Source organism: Paramisgurnus dabryanus, chromosome 10 (genome assembly GCF_030506205.2).
Source record: "Paramisgurnus dabryanus chromosome 10, PD_genome_1.1, whole genome shotgun sequence".
Lineage (NCBI taxonomy): Eukaryota > Metazoa > Chordata > Actinopteri > Cypriniformes > Cobitidae > Paramisgurnus > Paramisgurnus dabryanus.
In genome coordinates this window covers 9,367,236-9,390,527 of record NC_133346.1, presented here as the reverse complement: position 1 = coordinate 9,390,527, position 23,292 = coordinate 9,367,236, and the positions used below count along the sequence as shown (strand labels likewise).

General features: G+C 37.2%; 3 protein-coding genes across 4 annotated transcripts; all 3 read right to left on the bottom strand.

Annotated features, from left to right (window-relative positions):
- Nucleotides 1–11: 11 nt before the first annotated feature.
- col26a1 (collagen, type XXVI, alpha 1) lies at nt 12–15,563 on the bottom strand. Its single transcript, XM_065259882.2, has 15 exons — nt 15,256–15,563; nt 13,065–13,187; nt 12,849–12,952; nt 5,611–5,672; nt 5,402–5,531; nt 5,199–5,270; nt 4,973–5,107; nt 4,190–4,258; nt 4,041–4,084; nt 3,708–3,770; nt 3,564–3,599; nt 2,938–2,982; nt 2,769–2,844; nt 2,309–2,470; nt 12–643 (listed from the first exon to the last, which is right to left on the bottom strand). The coding sequence occupies exons 1-14, from the start codon at nt 15,408–15,410 to the stop codon at nt 2,358–2,360; spliced, it is 1,227 nt and encodes a 408-aa protein (XP_065115954.1). The 5' UTR covers nt 15,411–15,563; the 3' UTR covers nt 12–643; nt 2,309–2,357.
- A 622-nt stretch (nt 15,564–16,185) lies between these two features.
- On the bottom strand, nt 16,186–18,804 carry bcl7ba (BAF chromatin remodeling complex subunit BCL7B a). The gene is made up of 6 exons (XM_065259899.2): nt 18,638–18,804; nt 18,048–18,123; nt 17,726–17,828; nt 17,477–17,650; nt 17,274–17,353; nt 16,186–17,145 (listed from the first exon to the last, which is right to left on the bottom strand). The coding sequence occupies exons 1-6, from the start codon at nt 18,727–18,729 to the stop codon at nt 17,059–17,061; spliced, it is 612 nt and encodes a 203-aa protein (XP_065115971.1). The 5' UTR covers nt 18,730–18,804; the 3' UTR covers nt 16,186–17,058.
- A 1,203-nt stretch (nt 18,805–20,007) lies between these two features.
- On the bottom strand, nt 20,008–23,273 carry tbl2 (transducin beta like 2). Of its 2 annotated transcripts, XM_065259906.1 has the most exons (7): nt 22,778–23,273; nt 22,223–22,338; nt 21,626–21,810; nt 21,324–21,475; nt 21,114–21,240; nt 20,736–20,888; nt 20,008–20,587 (listed from the first exon to the last, which is right to left on the bottom strand). In XM_065259906.1, the coding sequence occupies exons 1-7, from the start codon at nt 22,908–22,910 to the stop codon at nt 20,128–20,130; spliced, it is 1,326 nt and encodes a 441-aa protein (XP_065115978.1). In that variant the 5' UTR covers nt 22,911–23,273; the 3' UTR covers nt 20,008–20,127. The 2 variants fall into 2 exon arrangements, with proteins under 2 accessions (XP_065115978.1, XP_065115984.1); XM_065259912.1 differs by lacking the exons at nt 22,223–22,338; nt 22,778–23,273 and having other exon boundaries at nt 21,611–21,749.
- Between the last annotated feature and the right edge of the window lie 19 nt (nt 23,274–23,292).

Sequence of the window (23,292 nt, the reverse complement as noted above, 5' to 3'; positions counted from 1 at the left end):
AGCTGAAGAGGTAACAAAATGAGTTTTTATTACTAAAATGTATTTATAAAAGACAAAATCAAAACGTCACAATATGAGCAATAAGTGTGTAGAAAATATTTAATCAAACAGTTGGGCTACTTAATTCCTCTTTATAAAACACGATAAGGAAAACACCCAAGATTCTTTAAAAAATCCTTTCTATCCCAAAGGGGATTTTAAAAGCTCAGCTGGAACAATAAGCTCAAGCCATACGGGCCGTTCAACCCGACGTTCCTGAACAAGGTCACCAGGGCCTTTTGTGTATCGCAGGCTATTCACCTCAACCTATTAATAGCAGCCCTTGGTGCATTCTGCCATTTTGTGTTGGCAGCGAGTCAATGATGGGCTTTATGAAAAAGAACAGGTGAGCAAAGGTGTAAACCTATTTTGTTGCGGTGGAAGTTGCATTTTTTATATTTTAAAGCTCTATTGTAGTGCATTTTTATTTGAGCTATGGATTGTTTTCATGTAAAGCCGAGGCCGAAACCAATGATGATTATGGCAACACAATACAAAAAAAGAAAAACATTGCAGAAATACTTTGTGTTTGCTGGAGAGCTCCAGTCTCTATACAGCGCACTTGAGTGGGGCTTTAATGAACGGTGTGTAAAATCACTGGGATCTGAAACAAATAAATGTATTTAAGAATCAAATAGTGAAGAATGCTACGTCTGATTGACTTAAAGGATTAGTCAATTGTCTTTAAAAAAATCCAGATAATTTACTCACCACCATGTCATCCAAAATGTTGATGTCTTTCTTTGTTCAGTCGAAAAAAAATTATGTTTTTTGAGGAAAACATTCCAGTATTTTTCTTATTTTAATGGACCCCAACACGTAACAGTTTTAATGCAGTTTAAAATTGCCGTTTCAAAGGACTTTAAACGATCTCAAACGAGGCATAAGGGTCTTATCTAGCGAAATGATTGTCATTTTTGACAATAAAAATAACAAATATGCACTTTTAACATTACTTCTCGTCTATCTCCGGTCCTGTGACGCGCCAGCGCGACCTCATGCAATACGCCATCACGTCAAGAGGTCACGGATGGCGTATGCGAAACTACGCCCAGTGTTTACAAGTGTGGAGAAAGAGGACCGTTGCGACGTTGTTGTATGTCGAATGATACTAATTAATGTCTTTGTGTCAGTTTATTGTTTAAAATGGTCCGCAAATGTGCGTTTCATATATGTAACACGTGACCTTTCCACATCTTTACGCAATTACGTGAGGTCGCGCTGGCACGTCACAGGACCAGAGATAGACGAGAAGTTGTGGTTTAAAAGTGCATTTTTTTCTTGTCAAAAATGACAATCGTTTCGCTAGATAAGACCCTCGTATGGGATCGTTTAGAGTCCTTTGAAACTGCAATTTTAAACAAACTTTTAAGTGTTGGTGTCCATTAAAGTCCATTAAAATTAGAAAAATCCTGGAATGTTTTCCTCAAAAAACATAATTTCTTCTTGACTGAACAAAGAAAGACATCAACATTTTGGATGACATGGTGGTGAGTATATTCTCTGGATTTTTTTAAGAAAATGGACTAATCCTTTAAGACAGAAAGGTGCAAGACATCTTTGTTGATCAGTTAGACCACATAAATCTGCCCATTCAGGTCCTTTACATTTGATATTTCAAAAGTCAGCAATGTAAAAAATACCAAAAAGTAGATTAGGAAATAAAAAGATCAGTGCTATTCTAATACATTTTCAACACTAAACAACATATGGGTCATACAAATCAAGCCTCTACCCGACACTCATCAACAAATGAAGAGTTCAGATACAAAAGTCGCTAAATGCCACATTGGTAAAAAATTTAATAATGATTGTAAATGACTGTCTCAACACGCACCATGGGGCGGTGTCCCGGACAGGGATTAGACTAGTCCTAGACCAAAATAAATGTAAGAGCTGTCCAAACTGAAAACAACTTGCACTGACATATCTTAAAATACATCAGTGCCCTTTGTTTTGCCTCATGCACACAAGTAATGTTTTGAGTAAGGCATGTTTGTTAAAAGTAATTATATTTCCTAATTAAACTAAGGCCTAGTCCTGGCTTAAAATAATCTCTGTCTGGGAAACCACCCCAAAACTTTTATCAAATACTTTCGCATCAAAGATGTTTAAATCTGCCCCTAGGCTATTTAGAAATACCATTTTTTTAGGCAGAATCTATTTTAAAAATGCTAATCATGCCAGATGCACTTAACGGATTTTGTATATGAGCTCTTCAAATATATCTTTCCATCAAACCTACAAACAGCAGATTAAGGCTTCGCACCTCTTGTGGTCACAATTACTAAATCTTCGCCCCCATAAACAGAGTCTGGCTACTCTGTGTCCGAGGTAAGACGAGAGGACAGTCTGCGTGCACTTTTAGCGCCCACTGCTGGAGCAAAATCTGCCAGGAGATCTATTCCAGAACCTGACTCCAGGAGAGTATCTGGGCAGAACGACGGGTAATGTAACAAAAATAACAGACAGAAGTTGAGTTACATTGTACATGTCCAAAAACAAGCGGTTAGCTGTATATTTCTGGTGTTCTGATGTCATTTTTTATTTTTAAAAGCCGTTCGCCTTCATGTAACCACAACCAAATGAGAAATGCTAAACTCTTTGCAAACCAGAAACTTATACCATGAGATCATGCACTGCCATCATCATAATGATGTATTTAGATTCCAAACCCCTCCTCTACGCTAAACACATACAGTAGACTAATATTTGTCTATCATTCTCACCGTGAACGCCGATCATGTGTTCTAGGATGAGAAGTCTCTCGGCTAGAATCTTGAGAGCTTCTCTTAACTGTTGTACCTGCGGTGGGGGTTAACATATGACAAACAATCATTATAATTGGACATCCAATGCTTTAAAAGCCTCACAAGTTTCTGTGTACAGTATCCATACCTCGGATGGAGTCTCTCCTGACTCACCTTTAGGACCGGGAGCACCCTATTCACAACACAGGAAAATAAAATCAAAGGACACTTCACTTTTTTTGAAAATATGCTTATTTTTCAGCTCCACTAGAATTAAACATTTGATTTTTACTTACTTTCAGCTGATCTCAGGGTCTGGCGGTACCACTTTTAGCATAGCTTAGCACAATCCATTGAATCTGATTAGACCATTAGCATCATGCTAAAAAATTAACCAAATTAAAATTAATAATTGTGATTTTCTAGGCAGATATGGCTTATTATTAATTTTCTGTCAGTCGTAGTACACAATGTAACTACAGAAGAGTCAAGTTTTAAATGGGGAAAAATAACGAAACTCTTTGGTTATTTTTTTAGCGTGATGCTAATGGTCTAAGCAGATTCAATGGATTATGCTAAGCTATGCTAAAAGTGGTACCACCAGACCCAGAGATTAGCTGAATGGATTCTAAAACAGCAAAAAAATTCAAATGAATAACTCTATGGGAGCTGGAAAATAAGCATATTTTCAAAAAAGTGGAGTGTCCCTTTAAATTAAACATATAATAACTGATATTAATAAAATTTAGTATTATTGTAATTGTGGGCACTAACAGGTTGTCCTTGTTTTCCAGTCAATCCAGGTGGACCCTTTGAAAAGAAAGATACAGAAAATCTAACTCGCTGAAATAGTTATATATATAAAATAGTAGTTGTAAATGCAGAATACATATGATATGTATTCCACTTATTACTTACTCTTTCTCCAGGGTCACCTTTGGGCCCCCGGTCCCCTGGCTTACCTAAAGAGCTTAAGGCAGCCTGATATGAATGTGAATCAGTCAGTACTATAGTACTGTATGCTCATACACCTTGCACATCCAGTTTTTTTATAATAAATATTTGCATTAAATGTGTGTATAAAGTACTATATCTACCATGTATAGATCGAATTTATCGGTATTTGGGCACCGACCAAATTGTATCCAAATACAAGTATTTGGTTTAAAAAAAAAAATGCAGAACAATTATGTTTTTTTTATCAAATTTGCAAAAACATTAAATGAATTCTATAATGTTATAAAGTCTTACATTTTTACCAGGGGTTCCTGGATCACCAGGTGGTCCAGCAGGCCCTGTAAAATACACAATATAGAATGTAAGATGAGCAAGAATATTGTATAGGGATCACAGAAAGAAAGAAAGAAAGAAAGGAAGGATGGATGGATTATATTTTTTACCTGGTGGACCAGGTGGGCCAGAGGGTCCAGGGGGTCCAAGTAAAGTCTGTAAGTCAAGTTCACCATCATCTAAAACGTAGAAAAGAGACACTGTCTTTCCAAATCCGTATGACTTTTGTTCTTTATCTCAAATGAATCTGAGGAACATTAAATAAATGCTGATGCTGCTCTTTTATTCATACAATGACAGTGAATGGGGCTGTCAGTCACTGTCTCTATTTGTGTTACTCAGATAAAAGAAAGTCACATGGATCTAAAGCGACATGGTGAGCAAACGATGTAATAACTCTAATTTTAAGAGGACCTATCCCTTTAAATATGAAATAAATGTGTTTAAATTTGGATGTGCACTTCATTGTTCAATATATCTTCTCTAAGGTTCTCATCTGTACAATGTAACTAGCAGCAGATTTGATGTGAACAGATGTCCTGCTGTTCTGTATAATGAGGATTTGGTTCTCGGGATCTGCTTTAGGTTTTCCAGACTCAAACAAATGACTCTTATTAACTGCTGACAGACAGAAGCCGAGCAGACTCCTGCACTGAGCCAGAGCTCTGAACGGCCTGTCAAACACTGACAGTATGCAGATATCGCCACCTTGTGTTCACTTTGTGGACAACAATTGAAAGGTTGACACTGTATTTGCAAAGATTATTTTAAATGATGGAATTATTGGAATAATTATATGTGTACACACTAAGTATAGTGTTAGTATACAATTATACATTATCTTTACTCATTACTGACAGTATGTTTTTTTCACTCTTATGTAATGTACTTACATTGGGCTTGTTGTCTAGCCATTAGGGTAAAAACGTCTCCCCTGATGGAAAAGGGAGTAGATGCAGTGGGCCCTGGAGGTCCAGGGGGCCCAGGAAGGCCCCTCTCTCCTGGGGGACCCTGCAATCCCTGAGATCCTGTACAGATCACAAGTTTACTAAGAAGATTAATGATAATGAGAAAGGTATGCTGGGAAGTTTATTGATGAAACGAGAGGCATGTTTTTACCTTTGGGTCCTACAGGCCCGGGTTTCCCAGACAATCCTGTCTTTCCTAAAGGTCCAGGGGGACCTGGGGGCCCTATATAAATCATTCTAATTATTCTCTATTATGAAATATTATTGAGATGCTTTAATGATGAACCATACATTTCTATTCATCCAAAGTCAAAAGAAGTACAAAAATGTATGCAATGCTGCTTAAGATCTCACCTGGTCGGCCAATGGCATTGGGTGTTATGGGTGAGGGGTGGGGGCTGTCAACCTCATTATCAGCCGTTCTCTCAGGTGATTGGCTGGATAAGGGGAAAATGGGCGTCTCAGCGTCTTTTAGTAACATTATCTGTTACAAAAAATAAAAGCTCATGCTTGGCATCTTAACTTAAATGTTACTAATGCAAGAGGTTATCTGCAGGTCTCACCTGAGCTTCAACGACACTCAACCGCTCAGTGATATCAGCATAGCCGGTGCAGTTCATGCATTCTAAAGGATATGCAAAAAAGCAAGTTAAGGAAAGCATGTTAACCCCGCAGAGAAAGAGGGTTCATATCCATTTAAAATGATACAGCACGAAGTTAATGATTTAAGCAAATGCCTAAAACTATAAACCAGCTGTTCAATACAAAAACTACAAAAATGAAGGCATGAATTAAAATGATTCAAGTCAAAGTGGTGAACTGATCAATTCTGAAACCACAGTGTGAAATCAAAATAACAAATTGAATGCACGGTGTATGAGAACGGAGAGATCTTGTTTGAGACTCGCTTAATGAGTTCAATCACATCTTTGGTTGACATCTCTCTCATAGGGAGATCACGGAGCAGGAAAACCAGATGCAGATGAGCTGCGAATTTCCATTTGCATGGAAAGAGAGCAAAGGAAAAGATATTTTCACCCTGGGTTCCCTTAAAAGTTTAGCTTTTCCATTCGTGAGCTGGGAAGTAAAGACAACCTTCACAGCAAGCATCTAGGCAGGTGGTACTGGACTTTCCATGTAGGAAAAGCCATCTTTTCAAACCAGCAGAGATGTGGGAATCATTTGACATGCACTGTCAGGGGGTCAAGTTTGATTTTAATATCCAAAATTGTCATTTTTTCATGTTAGAATGAGACATTCTGTTTTAGAAGCGATGACGAAACTAAATAAAACATAATTTGTATAATATATTCTGCTGTTTTTTCTTTGTACACTGTGAAAATAATGGTCAAAATGATCTTGTCCCTGGGGCGGTACCCTTTTAAAGAGTACACCTTCACACCAAAGAGTGCATATTAGTACCTCAAGAGGTTCATATTGGTACCAAATGTATACGTAACTGTACCTATATGGTACATATTAGGACCCTTTTAAAGGGTACCGTCCCAGTGACACCTAGAGACCAGTGGCGTCCGGTGAATTATTTTTCGAGGGCGCTCGATGTGAAGTTCGTCACAACATGTATGTAGCCCATCATGTGTGTGGTTTGTTATTTCAAAATATGTGTTCTGCATATTGAGAGATCCTATGTGCATAACGTGTTTTGTCAAAATAAGTGCCTTCTGCAGACGCGTCTAAAGGGTTTATGATAAAAGAGACGCTCGCGTTTGCCAGATACTCGCATAATCTTATGTGTAATCAGAGTTTACTGTTAAGGGAGTGTCTTGCGTGTATTTTGTGAACGTGAGCGTCTCTTTTATCATAAACGGTTTTGACGCGTGTGCAGCAGGCACTTATTTTGATAAAACACGTGATGCACATGGTTCACATGACGAAACAAAAGAAAACGAAAAGCAACACACATGACACTCCAAACACTTATTTTGAATTAGCGCCCCACAGATGAGCAGTCACGGGCCGCCACTGCTTGGGACCATTTTTGTAGGGATGGATGGCACATTATATAAAAGTTGGTTTGCAGTTTAAACCTTTGCTGTGGTTTGGTGGAAACTATCCAAGTGTACAATAAAATGTTCAGCTGTCTGATTTGACGTTTCTGCTCGTGCCTTGGCTGTAATGCAGGACTCTGTTGGAGAGATCTGTGGATCAGCTAAATGTTAGGGTATTCTGGAAACACCCAAAGGACTAACCGAGGAACAGCACTCTGTCAGCACAATGGGATCTGCAGACGTTGGATATGCTTTTTGCAGATGTGAAGCAGGGTTTAAACTGGGCATTTTTGGAACGAGTTTATTAAAATTGACATAGTTATTTAAATGATACAAACACATGCCAGCATTTAGACGATGCATTGATGTGCCAAATCACTGCGTTGGGGAAAGCACAAATACACAAATCACAGATGCATTCGCACAAGCAAGCTGAATCCACACCCTTTAACAGCATTTTGGCAGAGACTAATGGGATTTTTCAAAAAATTATGAAGACGCAAAACACTCCTATAAGACCTTAATTTTATTTTATTGGTAACCATTTTAAACAGTATCACTACATATCTACAGATTCATGAATTGCATGCTATTATTTCTGGCTGGCGGATGCTGTAAATGTACCATTTAGATCTACAGTTAAAAAACTATGTGTATGTGTTATAAACAGTATATATATATATATATATATATATAGCATTTAACATAAACACATTGTATGTCACTTTCTATATATCACAAGGCTTAATTCCTTGTATTATAAGATCGGTGATTGCATGCCTTTCCTCTCTGGCTGGCAAGTTTATGTCCTAGTGTGCATGTTGTCTAGACTAAACAAATCTAAATTCAATTCAGTACATGATTTCGAACGCACTTTCATGTAATCCTAGAAGTTTCAAATTTGCATTTGCTTAATTTGTTTGCAAAGCACAATGGCCAGAGGCTATTAAAAAAGCATGACTTCCATGCAGAAGAATTTCTGGAGTTGATTCATTGTCATACGATATCATTGCAAGTTACTCTAACAAACAGGTAAATCACATAAACCTTATTGGCAATGCCATCTGTGCTTCACCACAGAAATGAGATGATCTCACCCCTCTAAAGGCAGCTGAGGGGGCAGGGGCACACGCGTCCTCATTAATCACCAGATACCAAACCGCAGATGTCCCGTTTCCCACACTCGATCAGCCCGGCAACTCTGATCACAATCTCAATCTAAAGGAATTTTTAAAGCAGGTGATAGACTTGAACCTCGGCCAGATTTTCTGGAAACCCGGTATGGGGGTAGTAAGATAAGGCAGCTGGGGTATACGAACTATATAGATAAAGATAACACTGTGACCAGGGTATTTGAGTACTCAAGCAATTGTGGGAATGGGAAATATTCCCATGGACAACTATCACAACAGAGAGACCACAAAACATGATAACAAAAAGTGTTGTTGCTTTTAAACTAACATTAATACGTGATACGAAAATGATAATTGTGACATCTCAATATATTTTCTCATGTAACACAAACTGCAGTAATCTCTGAAGCGTCTCCTTTAGAGTTTTAAAGAAGATTTCAAACTGTGCTCAGACTTGGATCCGAAAAATTATACTATTTACCAAACAAATAAATGGACGATGCTCTCTCCAAAGCATTATGTACTGTAAAGCTCTTTACTCATACTGTATGTATATAATCACCTCACATTTAGCAAGAAACATCCAAGACAAATTTGAAACTTAAACGAAACAAAACTGAGAACTCAAAAAGTCGTCTTAAAATAGTGTGAAAGAGCAACACGTCACATAGATCTCAAACGGAGAGCATCTCAGTAAAGAGCATTTTATTTCAAAGGGCCAAAAAGATAACCGAAACTTAGGCTGGACTTTACAGTGACAACTGAAATACAGTTATAGGACAAAGGATCTTTTACAGCTGTCCATTGCAGCTGCGTCCTCTCCAACCTCAACAGCTTTGCTCTTTAGCATTCCTTGATGTCTACTCTTTAGCCCAACTTTTAAATATGGCAGCAAACTCTCTGTTGTGACAAAGTCACAATCTATCAGAATAAAAAGGTTTTGACATACGCATATGGGAAATGACTACAAAGAGATAAACTATAGCTTCAATGTATAGAAGAAATAAACTAGGAGAGGAACCACAACAAAAATGGAAAATCTCTCTGTGTCTGGACTTTGTTAACAAATTAATTCATCACCCTGGTATCTTTAAATACAGGGCACAAGTTCCTATTCTGTCTGTTGGTGTGATTAATTATGACACTGTACATACCAGAAAGACAAGACATCGGTAAAGTGGTTTAACATGACCTCAGCTAGAGACGTAGCATCCCTCAACACAGTTCTCAATAACTGTCAAACTTAAGTCGAGTAGGCATTCAAGTTGAAACTCCAGGGGAGCAAGAATCAGTTTAAGCATTTTAAACAAAGTTACATTAACATTAATAAAACCCACAATAAAAAGTAAATAAAAACACTTATGGCCTGCTTTTACTCAATATTACTCAAGTGCATGCTATCGTACAACCAGCGGCTTGAATCCTGCTAGTACACTGTAAAATGTTGCACTTAAATTTTTAAGTTGAATCAACTTGAATTTACAATGAATTTCAACTTTCTTGACTAATGAGGAGTTGCTATAAATTATAAAAATGAAGTGTATTTTTATAATTTAAAACCACCGCTTATTAGTCAATTTTTTGTAAATTCAAGTTGATTCAACTTAAAAACTTAAGTGCAACAGTGTAGAAGTAAAATCAGACACAGCCTGCATCATTTGACCTCATTACACATGATAACTGGAAACGGTGGGATTTAACCTAAGTTAAACTCTTACTGTGAGTCACAATCTCATGCCATTAAAGCCCAAATTCCAAAAATATGTTCTTAAATAAACCAAACACAGAGGGGCCAGGGACCCATGAGACTCTCTGCCTCAGGCTGAAGTTATGAAGAGTGAAGAAAAGAGAGAAGAGACTGATGAGAGGAAGAAGAGAGCAATAACGAATGAAGATTTCTGATTTATTTACCATGTCAGAGATTATGGCGCCTGTGGACTCAATCCGAACTAAATCATCTCGTGGGAGTTGATCTGAAAAGAAATGCCACAGACAGGCCAGTATGTCTGATGTGGGGGGTGGAGACCTTTACCATCACCATCCAGAAAAACATGGGAATGTGTGTCATGGGTAAATTATCCTTATTGGGTCACAAATGCTTGGACTATGATGACCTCTCCCACATGGGTCTCATTAAAGCATTGATTCGTTTCGTTCAAAATAGTTCCTTCTAGCAATTTATCTCTGAGTCAATAAAATTGATTTACCCATATATGCAAAAACCCAGAGCAGTGCTGGTTCTGATTATGTTAATCTCTTTAGGATTACTGTAAATTGAGTTTATAAGGGTGAATTGTGAGTGTAAGTGGCATGATAATATTTCAAATATGTCATCTGTGTTATGTTAGGCAGGGTTACCAGGGAAAATTCATACAGATATGTTAATAACAAAGACTTTGAGGATTTAATAGAGAATAAAGTTTTGAAAAGTGCACTAACATTGCATTGCATTGAAAGCATTGATGGCTGCCAAAAGAAACTGCTCAAATGTTGGTATTTTTCAGCTCAGGAGACTTGAAAGAGTTAATATCACATGTTTTTCTTAAATATTATAAACATTAGAAAACTTGTTGTCTACACTATCAGAAATAAAGTTACAAAAGCTGTTGCTGGGCTCATCTGCATCACACTACAATTTTTGATCGGTACCCAAGTATGCTTATGCTGCAAAGCATCACGTTCCTCGTTCTAGATTACTCTCGGGATTAATCTTCGCGTCATCAAATTTTTTATACTTTTTTAACTGGCGCAAAGACACGTTTGAGGTGAATACCACATTTTCGCGGCAATCGCCCTGGGCCAATTTGTGTCTATTTGCGTCTTTGCATTGACTTTGTATGTTATACTCACGCAAATAATTGAATTCGCGTTTGGTGTATACACCCCATTACACTGTAAAAAAAGTTAAAACAACTTGGTTTTGCAAGTCAATTCAACTTACTATTTTAAGTTTTGACTTAAGGTTCACATAACTTATAAAAACAAGTTGAAATTGTTTAACTTCATTTGTTAAGTTAAAGTAACATAAAAATATATGTTGATTTGACAAAAATTACAGTGTATGTCATTTAAAGATGCAATTGTTTTTAAGAAAACTGAAAGATTTGCGCAATAGATTTCATCATAATTATAAGTTTATGGCTTATTAGGTGTGTTTGAAATCATGCGCACTGTGCAGATCGTTTGGTGTATGAAATTAATAACTGCAAGAGAAATGTAAAAGCACATTAGGAGCAGTCTGCTATCCAATCACTCTCGGGCTGCTTAAATGTCATAAACCGATCGGTCCGGGAAGACCACGGGATGTCAAACACAGCTCTGTAATCTGGGGTCATTTGGGATGCGTGGTCATCAAGTGAACCGTACGTACCCAAGACCAACGAATCATACTTTAGACCTTATGGGTACCATCCGAGTGATAGTCTTTGTACCTTTTTTCTGACAGTGTTGGAGAAACAACAGTGATGTTAAAGATAACTAATGTAAATGTTTATTACATTTAAATTTATGCAATTCACAGACATTTTTATCCAAAACAACTTATAGGGACGCTTTTCCGGACAGGACTTTACGTAGTCCTAAACTAAAATGCATGTTTATGCTCACTTCATTAAAAAATATATTGCACCGACATATCTTAACAAATATAAGTGTTATTGTTTTATCTCTAGATGCAGATATCTCTAAACATACCAGACATGCTTTTTGTATGGTATGTTTGTATAAAACTACCTAAATGTCCTAATACAACTAAGGCCTATCCTGGCTCAATCTAATCCTTGTCCTGAAAACCCTTCCATAGTGCATTATAGGTGTGCTCCTTGGACATGAACTATGACCTTTTGTGCTGATAGCACAATGCTCTTCTGATTGAGCTACAAAAACTCTGCTTTTGCCATATTTGCTAGGATGCGCAGCCCATTCCATAATCCATTTTCATATGTGCTCAATATATGCGAGTTGAATGAAGAATGATTGTGAATGCTTTGGTCTGAATTGCTCAGTGATGATATAGCAAGATATGCTATCAATACATCAAAAGACATCACCAAGAATGAAACTTCCCACAGTCAGACCAGCTGTTGTCACTCACATCCACACCCACACAATGAATGTAAGGGATACGTCCTTGTTGCTAAGACACATTTAAAAAGAACCACATACCAAGACATACAATGATGTGGCTTCCCAAAATGTGTCCATATCCAGGTGTAAAGTCTTATTATATAATTTGGAGATAAGAAAGTTTGATTTCAATTAAGATTTAATCAAAATTTCAATCTCTGAGTGACATGACCTTACTCAGTCGATATAAAAGATATCATTAAGGTTATATTTTTACAGAATTTTTCATTATAGGATGATTTTATGTAAAAAACAGTAAATCACAAATGTTTTCACACACTGGGTCACAACTTTAATTCAAGTAATAGCTCATTTGTATGTGCATCTCCCCCTTGATACACAAAATGACCTTTAAACACAAACTTAAGGAAACCACAACTAGATTTTAAAATATGTGCCTTGCAAAACTGCCATATCTACAGAAATAATGAAATTCCTAATGTTGAGCTTCATTGCACAACATCAACATCTCACACTTTCAAATGCAGTAATGCTTCAGTAAACTTGGGATTGTTAGGAAATATGCTTCCTCACCCTCCCGGCAGTCCTCCCCATAGAATCCGGGACAGCAGCGCCATTCCAGAGATGTGATTTTCCGGTAGGTCACTCTGTACACGGGTCTCACCAGGGTCCTATAGCTGAAAAACACAGCAAGGGAGATCACACATACATCTGAGCTTCAGTCACTGTGAGAGTGAATAGTACTATCAAGTCAAATGTTTTTATCATGAAACTGTCTTTGCTCAATACCTGATGAGGTTTGAACACGGCCCAGGCCAGCGACAGCTCTGAAACAGTCGTTGGACAACGGTCTCTGTTCCATTCTGTGTCTGACATGAAACCGTCTTCTGTACTGTGTACTGGCACCAATTCCTTGTTCGTCCCATGATGAATAAACAATTTTAATGACCAGAGAATCCAATAAGAATCCAATCATGCAAAATATCCATTTGGAATCAATTCTCAATGAATTTTCATAAACATGTGATTGAGATTACCAATGAATCATAGAATATATGTCATTGGAATGGAGTATAATATAAACTCATTTCCCTTTCACATAATCTACATTGATGTTACAGCAAAACAAACGATGAAGTAAAGTGACTGCAATAATTTTAACTCAACAAGGTTTGTTCATGCAGTTCTTTCATTTCAAAGGCAACATGAAAAACAGCACAGCGGACTAAGGGTCCTCTGAGAGACCCTCTCTGTGGCACAAGCATATATTTTCCTATACCGGGTAACCGCAGGATTTATGTTCGCCAGACATACATATAGCACCCAGAAGAGTCTGACAGACGTTCTTGTAGAACATTTAACTCTTAAAATGTCTCTCTCTGAAATATACAATATACACTATTACAGGATTTAATGATTATAATGGTTTTAAAGGGATAGTTCACCAAAAAAAAAGAAAATTCTGTCATCATTTCCTCACTCTCATGTTGTTACAAACCTGTATAAATTTTTTTGTCCTGATGAACACAAAGGAAGATTTTGAAGAGTTTCGTTGCAAAACGAGATAACTCCGATTTTAACATTTATGTCAAAACATGTTTATTATTATGTTTTCATGTTATTATTTTGTTTTATGGTGCTACTAAGCTGTATTTTTTAAGTTATGAAGGTTTAAATTAAAACAAACCAACTGTAGTTGAATTGATATTAATTGGAATGCACAACCAAAAAACGAGATTTCTGAAAAATAAAAAAACGAAACTCTTCGTTTTGAGAAATATTTGTAACCAAACCGTTCATGAACCTCATTTACTTCCATAGCATTATTTTTCCTACTATGGAAGTAAATGGGGCTCATGATCGGATGGTTACAAACATTTCTCAAAATATCTTTCTTTGTGTTCATCAGAACAAAGAAATGTATACAGGTTTGTAACAACATGAGGGTGAGTAAATGACTACAAAATTTTCATTTTTGGGTGAACTATCCCTTTAATTTGAAACTTTAATGGTCTGTGTGGGTCTGGCACTGGTAATGTGTTGACTTCTGTTGTTGGGATGTTATTGGGTGGATGGGAAACAATGGAACAACATTACTGTAAGTCTTACTGGAATAAGGCCCAATCCCAGCTGATGATTCATAATGGTATGTTACAGAAACCATTCAAATTTGTATTATTTTTTTCTCCAGCAGGATGCTGCCTTCTAAACTTAGCCGGTTAAACATCCTCTCCCCAAGTTTTAGCTGATTTAAAACATCTCAGGATTTTGACCCTTATAAGTCAATGTTCTTCATTTATTTCCATGACAGACAGATGAGTCCTGACTAGACCACTGACAAACACACATATATGGCTTTATACGTCTAGACTAAATACCTCAACCACATGTCATACCCAAAAATGTTTTGCCACACGGAGAATGGTTTCCTTTCGAGACAAACACTTTTGACTGATGTCCGGTTTATGTTTCTCTCTCTTTATCTTGGACTTGGGTCCCATAAATCAAATTATACATTGAACTCATTGACCTCGATTCATTATTCAACTCGGTTCAGTTCAGTATTTCTACAGCACTTTCGCAGTTTTGCATTGTGTCAAAATACTGTAGCTTTACAGAAAATGTGCTTTAGAACAAACAGTAGAGAAAAAACAAAAATATACATAACATAAAATAAAAACAAAATATTAAAAACATGATGAATTTACAGAATAAATTGTGTTATTGCATTAATGGTGTGGTATATCATATATTGTATGAAAATGCTCTAGTATAATTTAGTATTTAGCGTACTGTAGTAAATTGTAGTATACTACACGTTGTATGCTATACAATTCTGTAGTTAGTAACTGTTTATAAATACTGTAGTATACTTTAATATTTCTTTAAAAAAACTCCTGAAATTGTACTAGATAGCTTGTTAGTAAATTAAATATTAAGATACAGACACATACATAAGTGATAAAGTGACAGGCTTTACCTGTGGACTGTGTTTACAGCAGCAGGGGGGCGTCCGGTGCTTTGCTCTGAAACTGTCCGTCTGACAGGAATCTGATAAATAACGGTTGATGCTTCACAACAAGGACGCAACGACAACATGAAAATGCAAAGAAGTTTTAAAAGTCCTTCACGCATGGTCCTTATACTCTATTATAGCCAGGTTTATTTAATGTTAGTCCGATAAGACGGGCTGTTTTTGTATTGAAGTGGACAAAAGACCTGACGGATAAAGAGCTGTTCACTGACTGGACGTTAAAAAACTATCTGCGCTCAGCTATCTGGAGAGTGTCTCAAAAAACGAACTTGCTGACTGCTTAGAGAGCTTTAATGGGAAAAATTGCAGCAGACTATGACAGCCACGATGCTGTCTACGTAGTTAGCTGACTAGATTTTAAAAGGGACAGCCGCGGTCTGTAAGCGAAAGGATAGGTGTGTTCGACTTCATACAGAGCTGCGCAAACTCAAGCAGCGGATGACATCACAGTACCGCGACAGCGATGTTGCGGTGTTGTGTTGTCATAGGCCGATTAGTCTGCGCAGCGCTGAGTGAAGTAAACCACACCTACTTCTTTTAGTGTGTACAGTTTATGAATCATAAGCACACAGAGCCCGTGATTTCATAAACATCTTTTTTGACTTTCTAACCTTTATTTTTTTATTTCTAACATATGAATACATTACGTAAAATGTGACATCATTACTGCGTTTCATCTATATGCTAAAAGCAAAAAAGACCGAAAAATTATTTCAAGGTTTTAGCGCCACCTGCATGTGTGCCAGATGCGAGCAGGCTTCTTAAAATTGGACAAAACAAAGAAATTTAGACAATATATAATTGTAATATATTACATATATAAAATATACTAATATAAATAGGTCTTACACAATGAAAGAGAAAACATCTAGGAAATGTCTTCAATATTTTAATATTTGCCTTAAATAACAATATGACTGCTTTTGCACCCAACAATGTGCCCACCAGACCAGTGTGCAATATAAGGGCAGGGGTCGAAATGTAATAAAGAAATATTCCTTAAAGCCGTAAGAAATACTACTATAAAATTTAATCATAACAACACACCAAAAAACACTTTTGCCAGTGTATGTGTTATCCTGTCCTACATAAATGAAATAAAATAGATGAGATAGAAGACTGGCACTTGTTGGTGCTTCATAAAAAGAGAATTCAAGGAAAATGTATGGTCAAGTAAAAGGTAGAGAAAATAAAATGTACTATTTGGAGGCACAAAAAAGACCCTAAATCTACAAATCTTAATAAACTATTTATGCATCTCTTAAATTACATTTTAGCTACTCTTGTAATTTTCACCTTTACTTATATATTTTCTCCAATAATAGCTAAGCTTTCAGTCATAATTTCAGAAGGGATGTAACCATATATGGCTTTATATTTTAAATATGCATAACTTTCCACTGCTTATAAAATAAAACTGCAACATTATAACTGTAATTGAATTTCAACAACAAGGGTCTGGATACTACATTCATTTCCTCTCCCTGTAAACAGGAATGTCCAGTTAACAGTCCGACTTTTTTCAGTTTTAGGATAGAAATCTTGAATTAATTAAAAGAACTGTTAAAACAAAGGAAAAAGGTATGTAAATCTAAAACGTTCCAAGAATTCCATGTCATAATAAATATAGTGCCATTTTGATGTCTGGTCCATATTGTGTCTTTTGCAGCAGTTATAGGAAGGTCAAGTGATCAGTCTGGCTGATGATCAATGCCCAGTGCACAGTATGCGTGTGTTCGTCTGTGTGTGTTAGCTTAGAGGGGTTGTCTGAATAACCGAGACCTGCTCGGTACAGATTCTTTTCAATGGAGGGGCTCCAAAGCTGTCCTCGTCCTCCTGTGCCCCGAGACAAAAGGAACAATTACTACAATTGTAAATAGAATTGCACATTGAAGATATGATGCATGCATTATAAACCCGAGCTGTATCTATTATTATATAATTATTAAAATTTTGCTTGTTACCTGAGCAGTGAGGGGTAGAAGATCTTCTTTGATCAGCGTTGGTGGCTCATCTGCGACCTCATTTGTTTGTAGCAGCGGTTCTAGAAAAATATATCTTTCTACATTATCACACTAAACATAAGCAAAACACGGCACAATATGCATCGAAATGCATTTGTCAGCTCTGATTTTAACATATAATAAATGTAAGTTAAGAGCCTCACCCTCCATGCTTTCCTGGCCAAGGGTGGGCGGTTGTGGGTCATCTGTCCGGTAATCTAGAGTCTGGGGCGCAGGGCTGACAGGTTCGCTGGGCTGAGGACTGGAGTAACTGCTGCTGTCTGCTGCTAATTTAGGCTGATACGAGTCCGAGAGAGAACTCTGGTTGCTGTTCTCATCTGAGAAAGTAGACAACTATATAACAACTAGTTTATATGTACAACATTTAAAGAAATTCAACAACAATTCTTTACCTTGAAAATCTAACAGTACAGAGCAGGCATTATCAGATTGTGCTTCTGACGGGAAATTTTTCCTCTGAATCTCTCCACCCACTGATACTTTATTTTTTTCCTTCTAAAAGACAGCAGGATTTAATTCAGCAAATATATAAAAAATAAAACAATCCAGAAAATATGATCATTGTGTATGAAGGAAGTACTGGCATGTTTTTGAGCATGCATGCACTCAGACTATCATTTAGTCAGGTGACCTAATGGAAACCACAGGATGTGTACTAGTACACGAACCCATTTGGTTAGAAGCTATTCATAACAAAGGTAAACTTTGGCGTACCTCTTTTGTGTCCACTACAGGAACCCATTTAAAAATTCGTAGTGACGTATCTCCAACTGTGACCCATTTCTTTTCCCTAAAATAGTACAAAAAAAAGTTTATTTCTTTGTAGGGAAAAAAGGTTAAACAGACGATAAGTGCTCTTTATTGTATCAAACCATCTTTATTTTTAATAATAGTGCACTTGTCGGAATTGTTAAAAATAATCACATTTTTATTGTAAGTACAGAAGAGCTTAGATTTTGCTGGGCTAAACACTCATTTGATGTGCCTGAATTAATCTTTTACACAACAGATACACAACAGTTTGAGTAAGCTATTGTGATAAACAATAACGCGTTATTTAATGCTACAGACCATCATTTTAAATACTTCAGCAACATGAAGTAACCTTTTAAAGTCCTCTTTTGTCCCACCCACTTGCCGCTTGTCTGTTAAAGAAAACAAAGCCAAGTAGCTTGCCACTGGCTGTCTTCCGTGTCAGTCAAACGACATCCTCTTAAAAAGACCCTCCCCCCTTCCGTCTGAAGTTTCTCTTTCGAAAAACCTTTTCTTTTCCGAAGTAACCTGTCGCTGCTCGTCACACTTACCATCTTCGTACTCTCTCGATGGCGGCCATCACTTTCTTAATGTCATCTTTAGCGCGACTTCGGGTCTCAGCGCGGACCGAGCGACCCGACATTTCTGAATTTTTATCTGTACTCTTACTGGAATCGTGTCGGTCTTGCAGTCTGGTTGCGCAAATCTCGTATCGCGAGAACACAAGGCTGACTCCACTTTCTAGAGCCGCATTACAGGTCCCACCTACTTACCGAGGGCACAGGTGGTCCCGTCTTTGCTTTTGTTAACTTTGTTAAGTAAGCTGAAATCCGAAAGCAATATATAAATACAGTAAAACAAAGATTAGAGCGGTCTGTTTTAAAAGACACCTGTTAACCACCAAAATTTCTCGGTAATAGTTTATTTCAAAATAAAAGTCTTAAAAGGTTCACGTTTAAATGTCAAAAATCAGCTCTTAAAATACGTGCTGTTACTCTTAAAGGTATTATACATTTTTGAACCGTTAAAAAAGCTATTTTTAGACATGTTATTTTCATGAATCCAGCCTAAATTCATGTTTAAAGGTGCTTTTTGTTTCCTCACTGTTATTTGTAACTCAAATTGAAAAGACTAAATCTGAAAAAGAACTTCTCAAATACTTTCAGCACATCTTTATATAAAATGAGCATTTTTAGTAAATGAATATTATTAATTTAAAAAAGTATAATTCACTTTAAGTGTTAACACCATTGCAGTATCAAAACTCTTTTAACCCCTTTAAAGGGCCTATCCAGCATCAGTGTCTCAATCAATGGCATAACTGGTACAGAATGAATGGTTTGCATTACAGGGAGATGTTCTTATTACCTTTCAGCACAGAAATTACACTTTCCAGTTAAAGGCGGGGTGCATGATTTTTGACAAACACTTTGGAAAAGGGAATCAGGCCAAGTCTGCCCTACAAAAGCAAAAGACATTAACTCACTAGAGTGTAGAACTGAAAAAAAATTGACTTTAAAGTTTTAACTTTTTAGTGACTTTAGTTGTCAGTTATTTTCTTGAAAAAAACAACAACAGCATTGACTCAAGATACGTATCCACTAGATAAAGGAGGTCTTGAATGTCCCAAAAATATCAATAACTAAGTTTCAACCAAAAACGAAGTTACTGCCTTTTGTCTTTGTAGGGCAGAAGTACCAAAACACACTTGTAGCCAATCAGCAGTAAATGGCATGTCTACTAACCGACATCGTTGCCTGGGTTGCGTATGTGTGGAGCGTGTCTATCAAAAGAAGGTCCAGATTCTATTGGGGTAGGTGTGTGTTTGTTTAGGCGATTTCAAATATCATCATTGGCTTTCAGAGATCATGCATCCCACCTTTAAATCTTCCACAAAGGAACCAAAGTAATAAACAAACACTTATAAACATTTGATTTATTCATTAAAACCAACATGCTAAAGCCACATTTTTTTTAATCGGAAAAACAGAATAGCGTCCTCATAAAAAAAAGGCAGTCAAAGTTGTTCACCAAGCAGCCTTTAGTTTTTTGGTGCATTAAGCACAGTTTCCAGAGCATTCTGAGCCTCCGATATCTGCTGTTGGACTCTTTGTCTCACTCCATCATTTGAGGCTTTTTTAAGCATGGTCTGCATGTCCTGAATGGCGGCGCGGTAACCGATCACATTGTGAAAAACGCGGATGGCACGGTCGCCCGTGCTCACTAAGAAACGGTTGTTTATGTCAAACTTAAGGTCAGTTATCTCTTCGCTGTGAACGCCGTGGAACTCTTCCTCAAGTTCACCAGTGACAGCATTGTACATGGCTATATCGCAACCGCTGGACACAGCTACTACGCGGCCGTCTTGAGACAGGGCTATGCGGCTGCCCTCTGACACCTGACATGGCACAGTCCGCAGCAAGTATGGATCCTGCTTTTTCTTGTACTCCACATCAGTGTCCCACAGCTTCCATGTGCCGTCTTTAGACACCGTCACCATTCTGTAAAAAAAAGATAAGCAAAACATTCAGTTTTTGCACAATTTAGGCACATCATAAACTATTTAAGTCTTTAAAATATGCTAGCAAAATGGAAAAAACCTTTGATATTAAAGTATACTTTCATAGTAAATAAAAGAGATGGTCTTGCCTGCGAGAGTCATTGGAGAAATCAAAGGAGTAAACGCCAGCTGAATGCCCCTTAAGATCAAATGCACGCACAACCTCTTTAAACTCTCCAGATTTAGTAAAACAAACCTCCCAAACCTTCACATCAGTGGTGAAACCGCAAGCAGCAACAAACCTTGGAAGAAGAAAAAACACAAAGGTTAGCTTTAAACAACTGAATCCATTTACTGTACATCTACAGTACGGCCCCTTGAATATTCTGACATTTAAGAACTACTTACAAAGTATATTTCAATGCATTAGATATCACAACCTTTTTGGGAAATTAGCAATTATTTTAAACCATCTTTTGTCATGCAATGCAACAACAGGTTTGGTCTAGAGGTTTTCTTCAGCTAACCTGCCACATGGTGATATAGCAGCATGTGAACTGGTCATCTGGTTAGTGTTGATAGTAGCTAAAACGTCTCCTTTCAGATCCCAGATCAAAATGGTGGTATCGATAGAGGCGGACATAATAAATTTGCCTGAAACAGATAAACAGAACGCAAAGTTAAAATTGAAGTCCAGCGATTCCTGTTTGCCTGCATAACACTTAATAAAGTCTGACCTGTCTCTGCAATTCCTATGTTTAAAACCATTCCCTTGTGCCTCTGAGGAAAATCTTCTGGGGCGGCTTTAAAAGTAAATGTGCCATCATCCTTTTTAATCATCTTATAAATTCGAATGGTCTCTCCGCTAGCCAGCCAGGTGATGAAGGCTCTGTGTGATACAAAATAACCAGTAAGCCAAAAACTGTTCAAAGTAAAAAAAAAAAATTACTTTTTGACAACTGCAATGGTAAAATTATGATACTATTAACTTCATATTAACTATTGTATAAATTTTGTGTGTTACCAGGAGTATCAGTACCGAGAATCTGGACTAAACCGGACGCGTGTAGCATGATCAAACTCGACGTTGGCCCGCAAGCACTTGTGATCTCGATCCAGGAAGTCTTTAGTGCTCCAGATCCTAACGGTGCGGTCATCTGAGCAAGACGCAAGGTATTTCCCATTGCTACTAAAATCCAGACAGGTCACGTTGCCATTGTGACTCTAGAAGAGAATCAAATAGAAATGTGAACTAATATATAGGAGATTTTCGAATCATTAAAAGACCTTTATAGAAGTATGCAAGTAATAAATATCATAATAGACATTATAACCCAAGAGATCATGGTTGTTCCATTGATGATCATTAAAAAAAAACTAATTTTAAAACAACATACATAATGCAGACATTTAATTACATTTTATGCACTCGCCAGACGGGTTTATACAAAGCAACTGACAATGCATTCAAGGTATACATTACATTTTATCAGTATTTGTGGAATTGAGCCCATGACCTTTGCACTGCTTAGTGCTTATGCAATGTTCCACCAATTGAGCTACACAAACTATGATTCTATAACATACCAGTGACTATTTTAAAAGCGTGTATTATTGAAATTGGAGCACAAATCACCTTTAAAGAGGATGCCAGCAGCTGATGCGAGAATGTGTGCTGCTGCTGTCTTTCCTTACGAGGGCGCTGTTGCTGCTTCTGCTTCTTGGCAGGCGCTTTCACTGTATTTTCCTCAACTGTAACATCATCCAAAAGTATAAATAAACGACTTTTCAAACTAAACTTCTGAACAATACATGCATCATAACGCACTGTTGTGTTAGTGACAAGAACTAAATAAATAAATGTTTGGAAAAAACCGTGATCACCAAAAGTCCGCTGAATTACTCAAAATTGTAGGAATGGCCTAAATGTATTAATTTTACTTTATGTATCATACATGTGCATTCAATCGTTGTGTTTTTTTTTATTTTGAACTTGCTTGATACATGTACACAGATATACTCAGATATATGCATGTATTTTACTATTTCTTTCTTAGTTCACCAAACAAAATGTGTGTAAATATTTGTTATACAAGTTTTATTCATTGCTAATGTCCAAGTTACTCTCTGGTTTGACTTGCGTGTTGTATTGATACACTTTGGGAAAATAAAACATGGGGAAGACACTTACCCGACGAATCGGAGTCTTTTTTCTGCTCGTCCTGCTCAGATGATTCTCGTTTCTGTCTGCCGATAGCCACGGCGACTAAAATGACCAGCGCACCAATCAATACTGTCAGCGCAATGATCGCACCAAACTCCATCTTGTGCCACGTTATCGCTTCCGATACGTATAACCAGATCGGACAGTGTCTATTTATGATACCTCTCTTAATCGGTCTCTCTCTGTACTGTAACTCGACTCGTACTTACTTCCACTTTATTCTCAGTGACTCGTTGGCAACTTGACTGTGGAAACACGTTACAGTGATCTTCATTTACTGTCCGAGTAAACTGATGCTCTCCGTACAACACACCTATCGTCTATATTTGTTTTGCGAATAGCCAGGACTTTTTTTCAAATGGTTTGCATGCAGAGAAACATTAAACTCAGCGTACTTGTTCAAAGAATGAATTGCATACGAGATCAAATGCTGAGCGTATGCCGGCCAGCGCGCATGCGTGGTTTCTTCGTGTCGGTGGAAT